The 22,640-nt window shown below is 39.4% G+C and overlaps 1 protein-coding gene across 1 annotated transcript in view; it reads right to left on the bottom strand.

The window, feature by feature from the left end:
- Positions 1-22,640, bottom strand: part of LOC134618339 (cadherin-4-like) — a 234,670-nt gene that overhangs the window by 121,715 nt on the left and 90,315 nt on the right. The window contains exon 3 of the mRNA XM_063463709.1: positions 12,291-12,314. Within this exon, the coding sequence (XP_063319779.1) occupies positions 12,291-12,314 (24 nt within the window). The remainder of the gene's footprint in view (positions 1-12,290; positions 12,315-22,640) is intronic.

Raw genomic sequence — 22,640 nt, 5'->3', positions numbered from 1 at the left:
GAGGGGTTAGGCTTCTCCACCGAGGAGCTCTAAGGGAGGCAATCAGGGCTGCTGAAAGCTGTGCCTGTAGTTTCAACCCTGTAGTTCACCGCTGCTCTCCCAGGGGATAGGTGTCACTCGTGTGTACAAAGAGAGCAGCCACTTAAATGAATGGAGCTCTTTATCTGAGCCTGAACAGCGAGTTATTACCTACTGAGTAGACACTACGGAGCAGGCTCTATTTCCACAGCAGTGATCCCCAGAGCTGAGGCAGAGCAGGAGACAAAGGGGAGGGAGGGGCAAAAAAAGAAAAGAGGAAGCTCATATCTAGTGCCTTATTTTGTAACAGGGTATGACATCTTTGGCCTCCATACCATAACAAAGCCCTGAAGCATGGTCAAGCATCACTGACAAGAGAAGCATTAGTGTGGAAGGCTGCAGGAAAACCGCACAATAATAACACCCACTGGGAAGGCCTCAAACTGTGAATCTCTGCTACTCCTTTCCGCATTTTATTAGGGAGATAGGAATGTTTTTTATAATATTCATGCAAGCATCCTCGCAGCACTGAAAACTTCTGTTTGAAAATCACAGAATTCTTGTTGACGAGATAAAATAAGTTCTTACAGAAATAAAGAATTTGAGTTACAAAAAGAGGGCATAACTTTATTCTCGGCAAGTTACAACTTAAAGATGAATTTTATTGAGTTCTTACTTTATTGAGTAAGAACTCAGGATTGATGGTACGGCAGCCACATTTCATTTTAATTTTTTCCTCCAGTTATAAAAACTAAAATACATTTTAAAGTGAAATTTATACCACATGAAAATCTCAATGGGGGAAAAAGAATCAGCAACCTCCATCAGCTCAAAAAACCTGGATTGAAAACTCTTAAAAATGACTCTGCTGACCCGATCTTACTTCCCATGTATGTTGGAGTTCTCCCCCTTGTGACTTAAGTTAAGGCAATGATACCAAATATTACAATAACTTTTATGTATGGAAATGCTGAACTACAATAGAAAAATATGCAAAATGCATAATTAAAGAATCAATTCAAATTACTGGATGTGCCTGTAATTTTCCCAGAATCTCCTCATACTGCCTGTCTGCAGACAGTGCAGAGGTGAAGGAGGATGGAGCCAGCCTAAACCCTCTGTTCTAGAGTCCTGTGGTCTCTGAGAGCAGCCCGGCTCCCCCAACACTGGCTGATGGCTTTAATTGGTCTCCTCTGGCTAAAAGCAGAGCACAGGAATCCCTACACACTAATGGGAGTGAGCTGCAGCAAGTGATTACACTCACACGCTGATGCTTGCACATAAATGCTCAGTCAAACAGACATAAAGTTAGAAACACACACACAGATATATATGTGTGTGTATATATATATATATATATTCACTTAAATATCACCAAACCGCTTTAACTCCTTCTATCTTACTTCCTTGTATCTTACAGGTCTCTGCATGGAGAAATATAGTCTTAAATGAACAAAAATTTTCCCACATGTTGAAAAGATGAGTTACTACCTCTGAGATTGTGTAATTTCCACATATGTAGAAATTAATGCTATTTGTTGTTTCTAAGGAATGGTAAAATTGTTGCTAAATTAAACGTCGCTCATCAAGAAAGATGAGATTTCTACACCGGATTGGTCTGGGCCTGGGTTTACAATGACCACCTCCAGTGCTGTTGGCCAACAGTACTGGTGAAACCTGTGCTAGTAAAAATACAGGAGACCGAGCTGAAGGCGGCACAGTTGAAGATGTTAAGATTTTTGTTAGGACGGACCAGGATGGACAGGGTTAGAAATGAATAGATCAGAGGGACAGCTCAGGTCAAGCAGTTGGAGAAAGTTACAGAGGAAAGGTTGAGATGATGTGGACATGTGCTTAGGAGAAATAGTGAGCAAAGGATGTTGAATATGGAGCTGTCAGGCAGGATGAAAAGACAAAGACTCATGGATGTAGTGAAGGAGGATATTCAGAGACTTGGTGTGACAGAAGACGATGCTGGGGATCGGGTGAGATGGGACCGGCCGAAAGAAGAAGAATTCCCAGGGTTCCACTCAATAATAAATCACATCAGATAGACTGCTTCAAAGAAAGTGGGGAAGAGAAAAATAAAAGATGTAAAAGCAGACTATCATAGAGAAGCTAATGTAGAATTCTTGTTATCATTGATTAATTGATCATTTAAATCTGATGCAGTTACAGAAAATCCACTGTGTGATGTCTATAAATCATATATATGAAACCTTCAGCATCAAAGTTCGAAAAAGAATAAAAAAACAGTTTTCTACAGTTGATTCTTTAGGGAACGATTACACATCTTAATATTCTCTTGGACAGATGCTGTTTGTACTGACAGGACCATCTCCAGGGCATTGCAAGATGTGAGCAAGAAAGTAAGAAAGCGAGAAAGATACAGAAGACAGGAAAGCAGAATGTAAAATATTGTAAGGAAAGTGGAGATAAAGCAGAGGAACCTCCTCTTTATCTAATGAGCATTTCTGACTGAGAGAGACAGAGACCACTCCCTGTCTTGCATTGCTCAGGCGGGAATTGCCAGAGTACAGGGAATTGCTAAAAGCTACATAAACCAACCATACACCCTAATCACAGTCACAAACAGAGCTTGAAAAAGTACATGAAAGACAAGCGAGGAAAAAAAAACAACTTGCAGAGACAAAGTGGGAGGTAAAGTCAATGTGCAAATGATACAGAGTAGAGTAAAATTACCTACAGTGGGGGCATGATCCTCTTTAGCATTTTGGCTATGTGTGCATTTACCGACTGAACGAGAGCACAATTTGTCTGAAGTACACAGAGGCAAAGCTGATAGAGAACATCAATCCACAAAACCCAACATGTTCCAGCACCAGCTGTCAGTCTAACTACCCCTCTCTGCTGTCATCTTTAGCATCATTTCCATGCTAATGTTGCACCAGGTAATACTGGCTATGGGTCTACAAAGGATTCTACCTTCTCTAATGAGCGCTGGATTTCCATATAGAGCAAATGTACTTTTTTCTATAGCAGCTACAGAACCTCTGTATGTAGAGTTAAGCTGTGTACAGTATTTATAGCCAATCAGGGTTTTTAATGGTCCAAGCAGTGTTTACTTTTCAAAGACTTCCACATGAATTATTGATGGTTGAGAGTTGATTTGTGCTAGGAATTAGCCTGGAATAATCCATCTAGTTCCACCTTTCTTCCTGGGTGCCTTGTCTCTCTGTCTCGAGGGTAAACAGACTGACTGGAAACTTACGTAGCTTTGCACATTCATTTGTTAGAATGATGTCTGCTGAGTGCAAAGTGGTTACTTAAAATTGTATGAAAAAGCTATATTCAAGGGGACTCACCCAGTGAGCGCAATGGGTGGGTGACCGCTGCTGTTTAGTTCTCTCTCAGTTTAATGGAGGATTCTTTTTTAACCCATTTCTACATCTTCAACTTGGAAAACAATGTCTGCTGCTCATACTGATCATGTCGGTTTGTTTACTGTGCAAGAATTCTTTAACAATGTATGGCTTGAACTATAAAATAAATTCTCAACTGTTTGCACTGTGAGAGTGTGAACAGTACAAAAAAATGAACATAGTTTTCAGAGAAAGTCTGGAAGTTTCTGAGAGAGGAGCTAAAGGAGGACACGACTTCGACTTTTGAGAATTTCTTCCCACTGCGCTTGTGTGAGTGATGCCAATTTGTCCAGACCCCGATTCATTTTCTTGGCCCTCTTTGGTGTCAGAAAACGAATAGGCTTTGCATCTGAAGTTTGGTAATAAACTCTTGGATTAGATCCATCCTTTGGACAGAATGGACGACTCTGAGCAAAGAATAAAGACACATTTCCTCAGCAGTCTGTCAGAGGCAACTGCCTTTGCTTTCTTTTAACGCTTGTGTGTGTCTTTAACTTTTTTTTTTTTAAATATACCCATCTGCCATTACTGTGGTGACACGTCTTTGAGCAGTTGATGAGGTTTGAGAGCACAGCACTGTACAGGAAAAAAAAGCTTGCTTAATTAGTGCAACTGTGGAGTTGGGAGCTGTGTTTATCTAATTGTGGGCATTTCAATTAATATTCCCATCCTCACTCAGAAATGTAAAGCTGTTGTTAAATGTAAAAGGAAGAAGTCCAAATGCTTAAGACAGGGCAAAACTATTTCAAATTTATAAAATGGTAAAACCCTATGTATAATTAATTGGTGATTAGTTTGGCTCTGAGTTTACAGCGGCTCTCAGAGGTATTGGTTGCTGTTTCATGGTTCACTGGTGTGTGCTGCTCACTAGCATATTAACAATATTCCACATGATTCTCTGCAGCTTTTTTCAGGTTTCTCAGGTGTTCTTGTGCTGAACAGAGACTGATGTACCCTTTCTTCCATTCTGAGTCTGTCCCTCCCCATCTGCCCTGTTTGTATCCCTCTGTTTCACCCTGCTGAGCTAATCCAAGCTGGTCAAATCCCTCCGCCGTGCAGGCCTACATAGGAGCTTTCCCGCTGGGTGCAATATGCCACCCACTTCCCTGGCAATGCCAGCCCTGTAGGGTTCAAGCCTAACTGTGGTGTCTTGTCAGCAAACAGACAAAGATGTATGAATCCTCAAAATGATTTAGAGCAGGTATTCCTGTGACAATAACGTGTTGAATTATGACAAAGAGTTATTTACTCCATGGGATTACTGCAGCTCTGTTCCTGGGTAATCCCACATAGCAACACAAGCATCTCTGGGCAACAATGCTCTAATCTTCCAGATACCTGCCACACACACTTCAATAGAAACCTGACCCCTCTTGTAAATAAAACTACTCTACCAAAGAGAAAATAGTTATGATAAGCTTCAGTCTATATCTACATAGTCAATTACGCCTAGTCTGTATGGATGGCCTGATAATTCCATCCACCAGTGCAATCACTGTTGCACCCTACTGAGCGGAGCACGGAATATCAAATTAAGTTCATCCGTCAAGGGAACAGGCTGTTCTCGTACCTAATTGGCAGTTGAGGCTTAGAGCAGGATTCTTTAAGAAAGAGGGGTGATAAATTTACTTCAGTCTCCATTCTTTTGTTATACTTGTCTCTGCTTTTATCTTCTCTCTGTCGTTGCCTGAGAAATGTTTCAATGCCCAGGCAGTCTTAATGAGTCTAAGATGTGGGTCTGCTGAGGCTCTCTTTGTGTGGTTTTGTCTTTATCTTTATCTTTAGCTAAGACTCAGTTGGACATATTGCAGAGTTTAGCCTGGCAAATAAAATGCACTATCACCCTCTTGTGATCTAATAACGAAGAGCTTCTCACCTTGTTGTGGGAAGAGGCTACGTTCTGTCTCATTCAGAGGTGACTCTGTTTACCACTTGTGTTTCTTTAACCAGTTCAGACACAGACATTCGAGATTTGCCGTGGACTTACAGTAAATTCTGTTGCCATTTAAAAAGAACCCAAACATGCTGAACCAGTTGGCCTGAGATATGCAAGAAAGGGAAGATGATATCTATTAGGGGTGCGACGATACTCGTATCGATATTGAACCGTTCGATACAGTGCGGTTCGGTACGCATGTGTATCGAACAATACAAAATTTTTCATTTATTTTATCAACTTTTCTTCTGACGATGCTGTCTGTGTTGAGCGCTCAGTGGATCTGCGTTCGACTACTCCGCCTAGGCTGCACTGTCGAGCGCAGATCCACTGAGCGCAGCGCAAGCTAGCAAGACAGAAGCTAAACTTGTTGCAACAAAGCAAATTGAACCTCCCCCACCCTCACTCAGATCTGGCCATTGGAACTATTTTGGTCTTCATGTGAAGTATGACCCTGAAGGTAAGCGCGCCATGGACAAAAGTAAAACAGTATGTCGGATGTGCCACGCAATGCTCAATTACATGGGTGGGAACTACTGCGTTAGCGCAGTTTGCTCGTTAACGTGTTGACGCCGTCCAGCCCCAGGCACGGGGCGATCCGCGGTAGCTCGTTAACAGAGATTTGCCGTGTTGTGGCGTTAACGTCATTTCAGATTAACGCTGACAGCACTAGTGGGAACACAATGAATATGACTGCACATTTACTCCGACATCATCCTAGTGCAAAGAGTGGAAGCAGACAAAAACAACAAGCACGCATGCTACAAACTTTACCCGAGTCATTTAGACAGCCGTTAGCACATGATTCTCCTTATGGGGACCTGATATGTTTAATATGCTGCTGAGAATATACCCCAGAAGAAGCGTATAGTATAGCTTTTATTTTGGAAAGAGAAATTTCACTGTAATAAACTCTCTTTTCCAAAGATGAGGGATTTCTCGATCAGATATTTATTTTTTTATTACTTTGTCATTTCAGCAACATTAAATTTAAAAACTGTACTTTGAGTTAAAATATATATTTATAATTTTAATAAATGACAAATTAAAAAAGCATGAACATTTTTTGTATCGAAAAAATATCGAACCGTGACACCAAAGTATCGAACCGAACCGAACCGTGAATTTTGTGTATCGTTGCGCCCCTAATATCTATAATGATCTTGCAGCTCTTGCAGAACTGAATTGAAAATCTTTAAAAAAGTACAAATTAAAGGTGAAAATAAGCATGGTTCTTGTCACAGGGATTCACAGTAGCATGAGCAGCACACATCAAAAACAAAGTATGAGATGTTCACACACACTGTAGTCAGTATTACTGCCAGATAAGAAGCCTTGAAGCACCTCCAGTTACGGCAGTTTATTGCTTTGAGCCAACTCAAGTTAAAAGAAACTGTAAAACAATGGTTCAAAGTGGAGTGAAAATACACCAAATTAAAGTTTTTCTGTTTTTCTTTCATATGATAAGCTTAGGCAAATGAACTGTGATCCTGAGCACAGGCCAATAGAGAGTTAGTGTCATTAACTATATTAGTATTATGCTGATAACAGAAGAGAGACTGTTGCTGCAGTGCTACTGGCTGAGGTGTTGAGCACAGCATATCATACATCAATGATGGTATTTTAAACTGTTTTACACCCTTTCAGTTTAGCAAAAGCTAATTCTGAGGTACTCGTGAGGCAGCTAGAAATGTTATGAATTTAATAGGTTTGTTGTCATAAGCTAAAGATATGTCGTGCAATTTTGCCTTGATGATGGTGCTTAATAATTTGTCTGCAGATCAAAGTTTTAATAACGTACGAGGTGATTACGTGCAAACCATGAATGGCCAACATTTTGTGCCAATATAACTATCTACTGACTGAGTCTTTTTTTCTCCTTTCTGTACCAGAGAAGGGCAAATATAAAAGTCAGGGGAACAATGGCACTATGATTCATTCTGTGAGGACAAAGAATGGCAATAAAAAATTTCAAGCAAAATCCGTACTACTATCAAAAGCAATGCATAAATAAGGTCTATTCTTACAGTTTATTAGTGCGTAGAGTGTTTGTGAAGCTTATGAGTCAAAGTAAAACAAAGCACCAGCTGTATAACCATATGATAGGTACAGTATGTGATCAACAAAGCCCTTTAGAGTCTGACTGCACAGGGTGCAGATGTCTGAAAATAATTGCAACTATTACTTTATCTCATCTTTACATTCTCCTTGTGGATACGTTATATTGGTAAAAGTTGTCATTTTTGGTTTTATTAACCATCTTGTTTATTGTTTCATTTGAATTTAGAATCAAATGTGAAATACCATCATACCTTCAATTTCTGCTCCTGAGTTCTGGTAGTGAATAACGGCAAAGAAGTGTTTTCTGCAGAACTCTTGAATTCATGGTTGCATAAATGCTTTTGTTCCTGTAGAAGTCTAGGATCCCCCTTTTTCTTTTTCTTTTCTCTCTCTTTCTCTTTTTTCTTCCCCCTTCCTGGCTTGGACACTTCCCTCTTACAAATGCACTGTGATAATGAACATGACATGAATGTAAATTAATAAACGACCAAATAAAAGTAACACATGAACATGAAGAGGCTACCGAGAATTGATAGAGCTCGCTTTTTTGGAAAAGCAAAATGTCTTTGGCAAAACGTTGGATTCAGATCACAATTCTGATTGCAAAATCTTGCCTTGATAGCTGGGATAAGCTCGAACCCCCTTCCCACCACCACCCTACACTACATTACCACAACCCTACATTGGATAAGTGGTTAAGAAAACGGATGGGCAGATGGGCAGATGGATGGATGCTTTAAGAGGGATAAAGTAGGGTTTTCACTGACAACAGCTACAACAACATTTTAACCCCTTTTAGCAACTGAACACTCTAATGTTCCAGAACTAGATCATGGAAACAGGATGGGGTTTTAATTCATGAGTCCAGACAGGGTCTCTCACATATCATTATTTATATCCTGGCTAGTACTCAACTTAATGTTTATTATATTACCTCTGAGCAACACCATTACACTCTGATGTGGCCATAGAGTGAGAGGAGCTTCTTTTGTGGCTGGATTTACGAGGCAGTTAATAGCTGAGAAGATCACATAAGGATTACAGTATTATAATTATCAGTTAACAAATTATAAATTAAGCTCAGTGGACATTTCCTTCTCAACTTCTTTGGCTGAAAGTGGTTCCTTAGAAAAACTGTATTTTCAAGTAGCTTTGCCAAGTACTTTTAAGGAGGCTTTGCTAACCAAGAGATATGTGAAAAGCCTTGAAGCAGCAGATGCGTTCTGGCAGAAATGCACATACATTTATTTCAAATCCAGTGTCTCACGATCCTTCAAGTGGAGTTAAACAGGTACTTTCATAAGAGGGAGAGAAATTACTGGTGTGAGGACAGAATATGTTTCCAATTTAGCAGTGGAAGGAAGATATTGAACAAAATGTAATGAGGAGGAGATCTGGAGTTTGAGATTTAGAGAGGGGGGAAACTGGAATAAGAGCGAGGCAGAGAAGTTGAGAAAACTGCAGTTTACTTGTGTAGCTGTAAAGCTGACAGGTAAATTTGCATGTGCAGCTAATGGGGCAAAAAGCAGCTAAGGCCTTGTGGGCACCCTTTCACTCTGACAAACAGGCAGCTTGTTGACCCAACCATTGCCTCTGTCACTCTATTTTTCAGATTTAGCATTTCAACACACTAACGTACTCCCTCTGACAAACTGACTCACATGCCAACAACACGTACAACACCACGGGCACACATTAAGCTGATATGCGTGGGCACAGACTAGGACAACTTAATCTAATAGGATTCAGAATTAATCAGCGATGAATCTTGAAATGTTCAAAAGATGATGGCCTGTTCATTGATCTTCTATCAGGCATTTTTAGCAGAAGCAAGACGCAGGGAAAAATCATGGATCGCAGCATGCATCTTGACGAGAGCGTGTGGAGTTGTTTACAGTCTGCTCATCAAGTCAAGGAGTAAATCTCTCTCATGCAGTTTACTTTTTTGTCCACCTTCCTGCACATAGCAAAAATCAATAGCCAGATTGTTCATTCTCTGAACCTCTCTGTCATTTGCTTTTATTCCAATCACTTTGCTGTGTATACCCTTGATGCCATGCTTCAGTCATAAATCATGATCCTTACAGCTGGAGTTTGGGGGCTACTGAGAGTGCGAGTGTGTTTGTGTGCATAATTCTTTGTTGAGTTGCGTAACAGAGACCACAGCTGGGTATTACCATATATCAGTGTGCATGTCTTCTCATAGCGGGTGTCTGAATGTTTCATCTAATCATTAAATGCTGACAGGCTTCACAGAGTAGCTCCACTGATCCCTGTTAGAGGGATACAGGGCCTGACTTCATTAGAACTGTTAGTACTAAGCTGCTTTACCCTCCCTCACGCCTGGCTTAGCCTGCACGGTGATAAATGTTGAGAGGGCAAGGAAAGATAGGCAGAGGGAAAGATCGGTGAAACAAAAGCAAAGCGGGGACAGAGGCATTTAAAAAGAGAGGCAAAGGTGCCACAGTGAGGTACAGAGGATGAGGCAGTGAGAAATGGGAGGGGAATGGGAGGGCACAGAGCGTGTGAAACTCGAGTTTTCAGAGGCAGGGGAGGGGATAAAGCTCAAAGCAGTGTTTGAACTGAGAGGGATTCACAAAAGCAAAAATGTGCAAAACAATCAATTAACTTGTGTTGCAATTAATCAATTACTGTTCTGGCACATTGACATCCAAAGTGCTTAGCTCAGATTTCGACATGAGGCTTCTATGAGCTGAAAAATTAGCATTGACCTCTGTGCACACATATGCATCCCTGCGTGTGGACAAGCTAATTTATGCTTGCACATATGGATCTAAGCGCATAAAGATATGCGCACACATTCTTGTTCTCAGCATATTTCTCTAGTATATTCATCTGGTTTCTCCTGCCAGCGGAGGTTTTTGGCCGGCTTAAGTACGCCCACAGGCCCCTGAGGGACAGCCCATGACGGATGGCACGGCGTGTGACTCCGATTCGATTCAGCCCATTTGATAAATTTATTGCTGGCATTTTGAAAATGAAATTAGTGGGACGTCTCCTGGAGACTGTTTTTCCAGCACAGGTGCCATAAATATACTTCGTTTGGCAGCAGAGAGGGAGGAGGAGTGTAAGGGGGTGGAGAAGTGTTGGATAAAGGATGTCATGAAAGGGGCAGATAGCAGAGATGTTCCACAGAAGCAGAAAACTGAAGAATAAGGTCAACTTATAATAAGAGCCTTTATTAATCACTAATCATATTGGTATGGAACAACAGTAAAGGTTATTCGAATGTAGCTTGAATCCTACCTGGACCTAACTACTGTGTGCTGCCCTTCAGTCTAACACGTGTAATATAATGTAGCCTGTTAGTTTGAGCTGAATATAACTACATTGAAATTGCTGGACAAACGTCCAGCTTTTTTCATCTTTTGTGCTGAGGCGCACATACACACACACATGAACATATACACATCTTTTCATACAAACACATGGTATATGAACATTATCTTTGCCTCAAGGCCACAAGGCTGCTGAGCACTGATGACACTGTCAGAGCAGCATAACCATCTATAACTCACAGTATATTAATGAATACAGCCAGATGACACTCTCATTGTGTGGGATTGAAAGACAGTAGCTGTTTTTGTTGATGCTTCTTACTAAACAGATTTGAATTGGACATACAAGATGCGAAAGAAAAGAAAGACATACAAAAACACGCACACAACGAAGTCAGACACAGACACGGACACACACAGGCTGACAAAAGCAAGCATTCATTCACTGTCAGGGTTGCGCGGCCTTATTTATCCCCCCACCTCATTCAGAAACGTATGTGAGTGCAGCTGTGGAGGGATGATGTACACCTCGCGAGCTTCTGCACCCCTTCAACATTCATCAGACAGCGAGGCTCGGGCAACCCGCATCACTTACCTTTATAGGCCAATCTGACAGCATTGTACACCACATAGTCATCACATACATAGGCTCACAACAGTGTGTGAGTGAGAGCATACAGTGTGTACCCAGTCACGCAGATGAACTGTATCTTTTTGCAGCTTCAACAGATCTAAAGCTTTGAAAGGCAAAAATGCCACCATGTTCCCAGAGAAACCCTCCTGCTGTTTAGGTTTTTCACGTATACATGCGCATTATATCAGATCCAGGTGACAATGAAAATATTTGTATCTGTGTTCTGTTCTGCTCTGGTAAAAGCTTGTACAAAAGAATATCTATATTCTTATAAGCACAGCAGGGAATAAAAGACAGTTTCAACAAAATCAGCAGGGAGTTTTCCTGGCTGATTGTCTGATCGTTCTTTGCAATCACCGAGTATGACACACCCTCTGCCATTACTGTATCATCTCTAGCAAGAGTATAGGGGCTGGGACTGCCTGGTGCATACACCTGCCACTCAGAACAAGACCCCTGGAGCTGTTTAGACAATTTGACTGCCTGGCCCTATCATCTTACAAAATCTAAACAGCCTACAGGTACTTTCCTACAACATTGCACTAAACTTCCCGTCTGTCCCCGAAGAGCCACTATGCAAAACAGTCACCTCCTCCAACCTCTTATTAGCATACACATGAAAGTGTGGAGGAGTCTAAACAGAACTGTGATTAGTCTGAACATAAGACCTACAGAAAACAGTGCATAAAAACAGACTGTGGGTTGTCTGTCTTTGCAGAGTAGCAAGGTAATTTAGTCTGGGTGTCAGTGGGTGTGAGTGATTGACTTTGTAATCAAAAAGACTGTTGTGCAACAAAACCAACGAGTGACTCAATTTCAAATCAACATTAACAAAAAACATGAAATGTTTTTCATCTCATTAGCAAAAATTCAGAACGCACACAGGAGTAACACAAGCACGTGGTACCTATCTGATAATATGCGATAATCTACACGTGACTGATTAAATGCTGTCTTACCTTTCTGGGATGAGACAGTAGTATCTGTAATTAAAAAGAGGAGAGGGACAGAGGAGAGTGTTAGGCTGTGAGTAAGAGACACATAAAACGCAGGTGACAGCCACAGCTGGCCATTTACTGATGAGGGGGGAAAAGCACACAAAAGCATAAACAGTGTGATGGGTCAGGTAGGGTAGGGTAATATACAAAAAAAGGAGGTCCTTTATTTGAGACCTGTGAGAAATATCCATGCTACCATGAGGAAAACTGTGTAGTAGATGTGCTGGCAACACACACACAAAGGCACTAGAGTGAAATGTCTGTACTCCACAAAGAGTCACCAGGTGGAAGACAAAAAAGCATCTAAGCAAACACATTGAAGAGAGCCCCTCAATTACAAAGATGCAACTCTGCTGACCCTGGAAACCCTTGATCTTGTACACAATTTACCCCGAGTGTGCTGTCTAACACACAAAAACAACTCAATTGAAGTAGAATAAGTAGAATAAGACAGAATAAATCAAATCCTTTCAGTAAGCATTTTAGTTTCTTATGCAGAGACCACTGGAGACATTCCTGGCCTACAGGGGGAGGATCAAACCATCAGCAGCTTGGAGGGAAGGATGTAGCGCAATGTTTTTCAGATAACACCAAATACAAAAAATCTAAAGGAAAGGATCACAGTAAATTTAGCTTATTGTTCTCATAAAATATTCAACAGGATAGTGTTTGCAAGTTCCCAAGGTTTCATTTTATTTTAATAGACTCGTCAAAGTTGCAGGAGTATAGGCATAGTAAAAAAAAAAAAAAAGAAGAACGTTTTTTTTCTTTCTAACTTTTTACTTTGAGCAGTTCAGATTCTTTCCTCTACTGGCCATGTGCCCAAAAAGCCCAAATGGCCGCAGACGTGGGAGGGGAATAATTGAATCCGGAAGGATTTGTGGTGTGCTGGGCTGAGGAAGCGATAATCCAAAACTCTGCCTAATTGCCAGAGTAAAGATGGCGTCCATTGTGAAGGTGGCGTCGGTGTTTATCAAGGCAGTGTGCCGTGGGATTGGACTGAGCATTAGGGCTTTACACACTTTTGTTTTGCGAGGTGTTACAGTGGATTTGAGCAAATATTGGCCCTCTGGTTATTACATGGTCTGATTGTCTGCTATGCAACTGTCCATAAGCTCTGCACTTCTACCCTAATCTGAGAGGAGGCTTCAAATAATTAGTCAGTGAAGCACTCTCACAGCCCGGTGCAGTCAACCTTATCGCTAAAAGAAAAATCCTTGGTCCATTTCCTTTTCAGCCCAAAGGCTTACAATCCCTCACTACTGTTAAAACCTTCAGGGCAGCGACATAGCCGATAAAATAATGCCTAACATGTCACATCCGCTGGCTCTTATACTACTTTTTTTTCATTTATTATGTAAAAGAAAGACTGCTATATGTCAGACAGTAATGCCCTGGTAAGTGCTTGTAGTAAGAGGGTCTTACAAGCAGCTTTTTCCAAACATTTCTGGGATATACTGTACATAAAGTAAGTGACCAATCAGTGTTCGTCCAGTAGGAAAACAACTGTTACTGTCCCCCATCAATACAAGTTGATTACGAGTACTACTTTAAGAAGACCTTTTTACAGCATAGAGTATGCTGCCTTTAAATGACACATGCCTGAAATGCACTGACAACTGACATGCAGTTTTTAGTTTATGCCAGTAGACGTTCTTTTAAAAAAAATGTGAAGAATAAAGACAGAATGTACGACATCAACATCAGAACAACAGAAACAAAATGAGCAAACCTCAAAACTGGAATCTTTGCTGTACTTTATATTTGCCTGCTTTATTTTTGCTAATGTGCTAGACTGGAAGGAAATAATCCAAAGAGTGATACCATAAACTGCAACTTAAAAAAAATGGAACAGCGCCATAGTGTGTGTGTATGTGTGTGGTATAAACAACAGATCAACTGTAATGATGTCCAAATGTTCATCAGAATGTAGACCACAATCAGCGAATTTACACACTGTTACACACAAATCTAAATCAAAACTATTATGCGAAGCTATTGAAAGATTTCTCGGTGTAGTTGATGGTAAGAATAAAAGGTCAGCAGAAAGCTGCTGTTGTTGAAATCTTTTTAGGAGTCTATAATACTCCACTGCATTAGTGTGACTTTTGTGTTGACTTTTCTCAGCAATGCACAGTACAGCGGGGAGACAGTTTACAGTTGACTAAATGCAGCTTTGAGGAAAAGAAGCGGCAACGAGGAAAGAAACAGAGACAACGCAATTTAACAGATTTATTTTTAATGTAAAAGGGTTTAATTTGGCATTAATTAATTGTCACTGCAAATAGTTACCTGCAGCAAACAGCATTACGCTACACTGTGCGCCACTTTCTCTCTGTCGACACTGATATAATACACTGGCAAAGAAATGTGAAGGAAATGTAGTAACATGCTCTCTTAACATTGTTTGAATAATGATAAATAATAAACACACACCAGATTGGCTATAATAAATCATTAAAAGAAGCACTTCTTCCCTCTCTAGAACTTGCTGGTTTGAAGCAGAGACTACATGCTGATTGATGTCAGTACACATAAATAACTCTGCTGTTTAGGGAGGCAAAGAAAAACCTCTGTCATTGATTACTGCATTTCTTCCCAGCTATCAGTGGCTTATATAGATTTAGAGACTAATTTGCAGTGAATATGTGAATAGCTTTTTATGTGCCAATGCACACTCCTGTGGGTTTGAGTATTATGCAAAAAGGGAATATGTCAATACAGGTTTTCCACAAGTATGTATTTAAACACAGTCAAGTTAACTGTGCCTAAAAGCGTGCCTGAGGACACTAAAAGCAAAATTGTGGGAATAATCGTATCACGTAAGGAAATAAATATGTCCCAAACATTTCTCCCTGCCTTTCATAAAATTACCTTCTTAGTGTCAAAAGAAAAAAGCATAGAGAAGGAAAGTGACAGAAAGGCAGACTGATGCTAAGCTAATTTATTATTTATGCACACTCCTAAGTAGACTTAAATGCAAGATGATTTCTCTCATTTTAAAGGAGGGCAAGTTGAAAAGCTAAGACTATATTACATTTTAAAGATTTTAATCTAATCGAGCCCCGTTACAAACACTGTGTAAATGTTTATAACATTCAGTAGCCATTAAAATAAAATCTCTCTGCCCAAAGACTACTTTTTATCCAATATAGTGCAAAAGAGTAAAAGAGTGGAAGTAAAACTTTACAAAATGAAGAGCTGTCAGTTTAAAATTGTGCATGTGACACGAGATCCTTCCTGATATAAAAAATTTGTAAATTCTCCAAGAATTCTCCATAATCTCCACAGCACGACCAAAATTATTGCAGCTTTGTGCAATAAACTTTTTGTTCAATGCACAGGGTTCTTGTTCACTTTAAAATAGTTGCTTCAAAGACGAGGATCAACTCTGTGACCGCTCGCAGTCAGTTGTGGTATTTAAAGCGATTTTGGTGCATTGAGACAGCAATTACAAATAGTTATGTACCTGCTGTAGGACAGCAATTCAACCGCATGGCTTCTATATAGCAATGTCAACAGGATACATGTTAATCTGCCAAAAAACTGCCACTATGATTCAGCAGGAACAAGTTCATTTTTGAAACACTGGTGATGCTGACTCCCCGTACGAAATCATCAACAGACATTCGTCAAAAAGAGGCTCAAAGTAGATCTGCACTTTTGTGCTTTAAAACTCTCAGATGACTAATAAGACAAAAGTTGCCAAACTGCAAAATATGTTATGCTGTAAAAGTTTATTAACACTTTGTACCATAGATGACAGTCTGTGTCTGTTTTCTGTCAGCACATTTTTATATAGTTTGGCACATTTTTTACCATCTGTCACACGGAAGCATCAAAATATAGAACTTTATTTGCAAGGTAAGCTCCTATTTGACTGAGAACGCTTTCTCTCTTTGTGACCAATGAGCTTGTTCTTTCTATCCTTACTGCGTGTCTACATGATGAAATAGCACACCTGCAGGAGACTAGACTGAAGTCATAAACATTGTGTGATGGATTTAATAATGATGGCGAGATTTATCACCATCAGTGACGAGTAGCTTCAAACTCTCTGGGCTGAAGTGTGCGCGTTTTGGACATTTTACCTGCCTTACTGCACATGTGTTTCCCACCTTATATTCACGAGTACTTATTCAATGTGACCCTCGAGTGATGGAAAGTATAGCTCTATAATGTCGGACCACAAATGCAGCAGTTCAACTTCAAACTAAACTCTTCCTCAAGCTTTGTTTGGGAATAAAGAGAAAACAAGTTTATTTTCAGATTGCTGACTGACTGACTTCAGAGATTCTCAGATGATCTTGGGTCATTAAACTCAGCACACAAATGATATGAATATCAACACAGAACAGAAGCATTGTATAATTAGTTTTAAAATCACAGTAAAAGTAGTTTTAGAGACAACATTATTTAAAATGAAACAACAGGAGGTCACTGTAAACTTTTAATACTTATGGTCCATTAAGCCACACTAATACTATATTTGCATGTTCAGAATATGTGGATGTTAAGGAAACTGCAAGCTGTTGTTCTACAGTACAGCTTCCTGAATGACTGAATTAGACTGCTATTGACCTCTGAAAGTTGTGGCCTTCCAAGAGGCGAATGTGGAAATGGTTTTAATTACAAACAGAAATTGGGTTCGATTTTGTCTCCCTGTCCTGCAGCGGGGATTCTTTGCAGCAAATCATTGCCTCATCATGACATATGAAAACATCATCCTCACTGGAAGGTGATTCAAGTGTGGATGTGCGATGATTTGAATATGAATACATGTGTGCAATTATACTCATGTATCTATCTGTGTGTGAGCTATGAACAGACTCTGCAGATTTCTAGAAAGTACTTTAGAAACACATGCTCAGCCTGGAGATGATTGCTCACTATTGATAATATTGTCAGTATAATGTAATTAGGATAAATTTAATGGTGTCGTTGTTCATTTCTTAATCATGTTCGCTCACGGGCAGTGATTGTCCATCAGTTAGAATTAGAAAGAAAAGAAGCCAATATCTGATAGATGGTAATGCTGGTCATTTTTGATCTGGATGTTAATGATGTTTATGATTTTACGGAGGATCATTGATCATATATTTCACGTAAAAAAAAAAAAAATAGTCAAACCTTTAAAATTATATGAGGTGTGATCCACAAAAATCAAAGCCCCTTTCTGATTAAAATTTGGCTGTCTCCCCTCTCTTCTAATGGACCTCTGGTCAATAGTGTTAGTGTGATTTACAGATCGCTCCTTGGACATCCTGTTCTGTAACTGTAATTCTTCCAGTGTGTCAAAATGGTGATTCTTGAATTTGATTTTATACTTTGAGAATTGGACAACGTCACAGGAAGTAAAATCTGGCAGGTGCAGCAGGTGATGACTGATGATTGTGTTTGTGTGGCTCAAAAACTCCTGTGTGTACCAGTTTTGTGTGGCTCAAAAACTGGTACACATGATGGCAATCTTGCATGCAACACAGTTGAGGTAGTTTCCACCTACTGTTCTCCCTCTGTCACTTTAGGACTCTACAGTAGTACTCCACATTAATAGTCTCACCCTAGGGAGGGGATTTGTGGCGCATAACTCAGTGATTGTCAAAAAAAAAATGACTAGCGTGCTCCTGTTGGCGTTCCTCGTCACAGAGCACACAGTGCAAGTGGTCATAAAGGGAGTTAAAGTAAGCAATCTAAAAATATCAGCAGCTTTGAAAGGGGTCCAATATGTGAATGAGAAGATGCCCTTGAAGAGAAAATTGGACAAATTTAATTCAGGTAAGGTTTTGGATTTTTATGACTTGGTTCTCAGAATTGTTTGTATTATATCAAGAGCACGTATAGATGTAGAGATTTTATGATCCTAAAAGTCCTTATCGAGACATTGTCGAGGGCCATTTCAGTACCAACGTCGTTTTCCTTGAAATTGCATCCTTTATTCCCACAGTGGATGCCGGGGAAAAAAAAAAGAAAGAACCACTGTTATTCTTCCCATGACAACAGGTGATTGGAGAAAAAGGAAAGATGTCACCTACGGCTGAAGGCCCCAAATTACAGTCTGGATGAAAAGTCACTGGCACTCAAGGATAAAGGCAGCTTGTCACTGCCATTAATCATTACATTCAAACTTTTGATTGATGAAAGAAGGACTTAACCTTAAAGTCTGTGAGATTTAAAGGTATGGATACGATTAGCGAAATCTTTTCTTAGCTTCAAGTTGCATTCAAAAATGTAAACCACAGGCAACTGCATTTTTTTCTCATTAATAGCTTGCTATTTGCAATATATAATATGTTATTCAGACATAAAACTATAGAGCACACAACTGAGGATTTGCATAATGTTTTTTACCTCTGGGGTGTAAAATGCTTGCATACCATGTCTCATTTAACTTATGCTTTAAAAGCTCATGCTTTTTTCTTTTTTTTTCTTACAGAGAAGAATACAAGGAGACAATCCTAGGTTTTAATTAGCTGAGTGCAGCGCATGCTCATGTGCTACACACTGCACGGGGAGAGTGGGGAGTGCTGCCTTCTTGCTCATTATGTACTAATGAGTTGTCTATTAATGAAAATGGAAAGCATTTATTTTGTGAGCACAAAGGGTTCAGCTGGATTAATTACTGCACTACAGCAACAAAATGAAAACAGAAAGTGCAGCATCACTCTTGTGTGGCACATTACCCATTAACCAACTGTTATCAAGGTCTGGCGAGTGTTGCTGCACGACACACTGTAGGAACAGAAACTGTTCACACAGGCCATTAAAACTTCATGTGAACTGCACTCTTGACACATTCTATATAATTCTCTTTGGCACTTAAAAGCTTTCTCTCATATGAGTCCATGTTATATCGACATCCACAAAACATCCTGCCAGTATAACATGGACACTTTCTCTGAGTACTGTGACACCATTTCACCGCTAAGCTTCGATGCGACAATGGGCTGTATTTGAAGAATTAAAAATTTATTTAAGGCTAATTGCAATATTTTGTGCCCAAGTACTAAAATTTTTATCTGTCAACAAGAATAATCAGAAAGCATAAAATAAAATTACCCCAAGAATATTGTATTTTAATTTTTTTTTTCTTTTAATCACATTCTTTTCAGCTCAGACTGCTTTTTTGGAGACACTTTTGATAAAGAAATACCAGAACTGAAGCTCATGTTCTCACAATGAACAAGAGTAAGAAGTAACCGCAGAACAGAATCACGCTACCTTCTTAATAAACAAAAAAGTAAATGTTCCATTCCTTGCGTGAAAATGTCGTTTTGTTGTGCTACATTTCTTTTCTAATGGTCATCAAAATCATTCTAATAGTCCACTAATGGCTTGATTTCCCATCGGGCTTTCCTTGGAGAGGTCAGGAGTATGGGGAGTGTGTGGGCTCTGGCAGCCTCAGCAGATGGTTCTTGATCAGATATTAGAGGCTGGGCAGCGAGGTCGTCTGGCCATGAGCATTCTGCCCTGCCTGGGGGATAACAACCCGGTCTGAACTTCCAGCTCCAGCAATGGTTCTAACGCCAGACGAATAGCTCTGCGTCAGAGTCAGACTGCAGGGACGCTGGAGCCGTGACAGACTGCTGTCCTTAAGCCTTGTGACAATCTGGGAAAAGCAAACTCAGAAACATGCTGTCTGCTGTAGTTTTTTCCCTCCAGGAATTTGTTTCACTCGATTTGGGTTGAATCCGATTTGATGACAAATGCTTATGTAATTGCTACCGTGGTATGGTCTCTCTTGTAGAAATAATCTCACTGATAACAAAAATCCTACTTAGCTGGATATGAACAAAAGCTGTCCATGATATTGTATTGTAGAAATATCTGGTGGAAAGGCTAATCATTAAATAAAGGAATGCATTTAGAAAAATCTGCAATTTGAAACCTCAGTTGTGGTGTATTAAAAAATGGGAGACATAGCAACAAGGAGGATCAAGTCTTTGTTATTAAAATTGGATATCAGTCTGAGAACAGCAGTGTATGAATGTCTTTTGTAAAGAAAAAAAAGACAGAGAGAGATATGATAAGATAAATCCTGCTTAGACAACTGTGAATCATTTTTTGGCATTCAAAGCTTACAATTTCTTCAACATGCCTCATCTGTCTGTCTCTCCCTCCTCTATCGACACAGCTATAGAGAAAGTGGGGTGAATACACAACAATCTGAGCCTTATTTATCCTTTTCGCTGTGAAAGTGGCAGTCCAAAATGGCAGGGCTTCGGATATGACCTTCAGTTAGAGTGGTTCTCCATCAGTCATGAATGCCACCCACAGATCAGACAGTGGATGAAAAGTAGTGGCACCTTCAGTCCTCCTCGTGTCCTCTGCCTTTTTAACCTCCCTCATAGCTTTCCACAAGAGATTTCTCTTATTTTACCTTTCTGCCCCCCATTTTCATTTGGCTTCCCTCCTTATACTGCCCTTGGCCTATCTTTGTTTGGAGTATATTTTCTTTACTCTTTCCTCTACAACACCTTTTTTTCCCTCTCACTGTTTCCTATCTGCATGCATTCTTGGCAGGTAGCTTATGCGAGATCTGGCACAGAGTCTGGATTTAGGAGTAAAATGCATTATGTAAATGAATGCTTTGCATATAATATATGTCAACGCAAACTCTACATCTTGGAGTGAGAAAATGAAAGAGGAGACACGGGGAGGGGATTTATATTATAACAGAAAAATTAAATAAGAAACCACCTGACTAGCATAGAAACTGAAACACTCATTCACCAATCGACCCATTTTGTCACGTCCACTAAACCAATGCTAACGCTTATTTTATTTCATACATCTTTCTTATCTTTTAAATGATAATGAGAAGTGCAGCTTAGGATACAGTATCCATGATTACAGTATTCAGCAGTTACAATACTACAACCTAAAATCTCATTCTAGCACAGTTTTCATCAATTTAACAGCCAGTCCTCCATCAGAGATATTATTTGCGTCCACTCTACTTAATAGCAGATATTTTCCAGCTAGCACTCCTTTTACTGTTCTGAAAGAAATAAAATATTGACATGTGCTTCAAAATCAGCATAAACACACAGACATACAACGGCAAACGCGCAAGATAAAAACACACACTTTATAGAGAGACACCCACACACACAATGACAAAAGCCTTCAAAGTGAAACTAAAGATGGCAACAACAACAAAAGAATATTTTCTTGTCCTTAAAAGTAAAATAAAAAACGTAAACTAAATACTGGCCAAGACCAGATGTGGTACTTTTTTTCATAACCTTTTTGTTCAAATTATGATCAGAAGCTTCAGAGGAGATGCTTTTTAAGAAGGGATAAGAGGAGCGATGCTACAACAACAGATGCACTTAAGTAAATCAGCTATACATATCTTAGTTTGAAAAGATAAAAGAGGAGACATTGTCAGTCTCAGTGGAATAAAACCTTAAGAGCTGCAATTCATTGTTTCAACATTTTGTTATCTGAACTGAATTAACATCAAATGCAATATCCTCTTTAACAAGTATATTGTTGGATTCTTAACTTCATTTTAAGTTACTGTTTCATGCACATTTATTTTAAAAAATGCAGGGTTTTTTGCAACCCTGGGGGCCTTCACAATAATGACTAAATAACAAAAACTACATCTCAGCATGAGACAAAGATTACATGGGCTTTGGGTAGACTGCATCTCTGCATTCATTCATTCAGTGCACATATAGCTGTAGGACATCATGAACTTATACTTTCTTTGGAACATTTGGAATTAAATATAATGTATTAAAAGTGCAATAAACTCAATGTTATTGAAGTATAAAGGTTGATGCTTTTAGTTTGACTGCCAGAACAACTAACAGGATGAAAATATGTGCATACATTTTCAGAAACAGTTACTATGGGTGCATATTATAAAAAACCTAAAGCACTTAAGTAAACGGAACAAGTAAAAATTACAACCGAATACTGTTGAATACAAATTTTGCTGTAGCCCTCTATTAAAACATTTTTTATGCATGACAGCACAATGAATCAGCAAATCTCATACAAAAAGGCCACAACATAGTGTTGTGCTCATTCCCTTGAGCTCAACTATACCTTGCATAATATATACGAATGCCTGGCTCTTACTAAAATATACAAATATACAAAATATATAAGTATCAACTGAGCATGTTGATATTTGTTTTACAATAACTAAATTAAATGAATTAGCTATTCAATCAAATCATTTTCTGTCATCATATAACGCATGAATTCATGTTTTGGAACTGATTGTGCAATACACCCACATGCACATGGTATAATTTGGGTTGATATTAATTCGAGGAGCTATATGGATTCCACACA

The sequence above is a fragment of the Pelmatolapia mariae genome, linkage group LG20, assembly GCF_036321145.2.
Source record: "Pelmatolapia mariae isolate MD_Pm_ZW linkage group LG20, Pm_UMD_F_2, whole genome shotgun sequence".
In the NCBI taxonomy this organism is placed as follows: Eukaryota; Metazoa; Chordata; class Actinopteri; order Cichliformes; family Cichlidae; genus Pelmatolapia; species Pelmatolapia mariae.
This window is presented reverse-complemented; position numbering and strand designations above follow the sequence as displayed.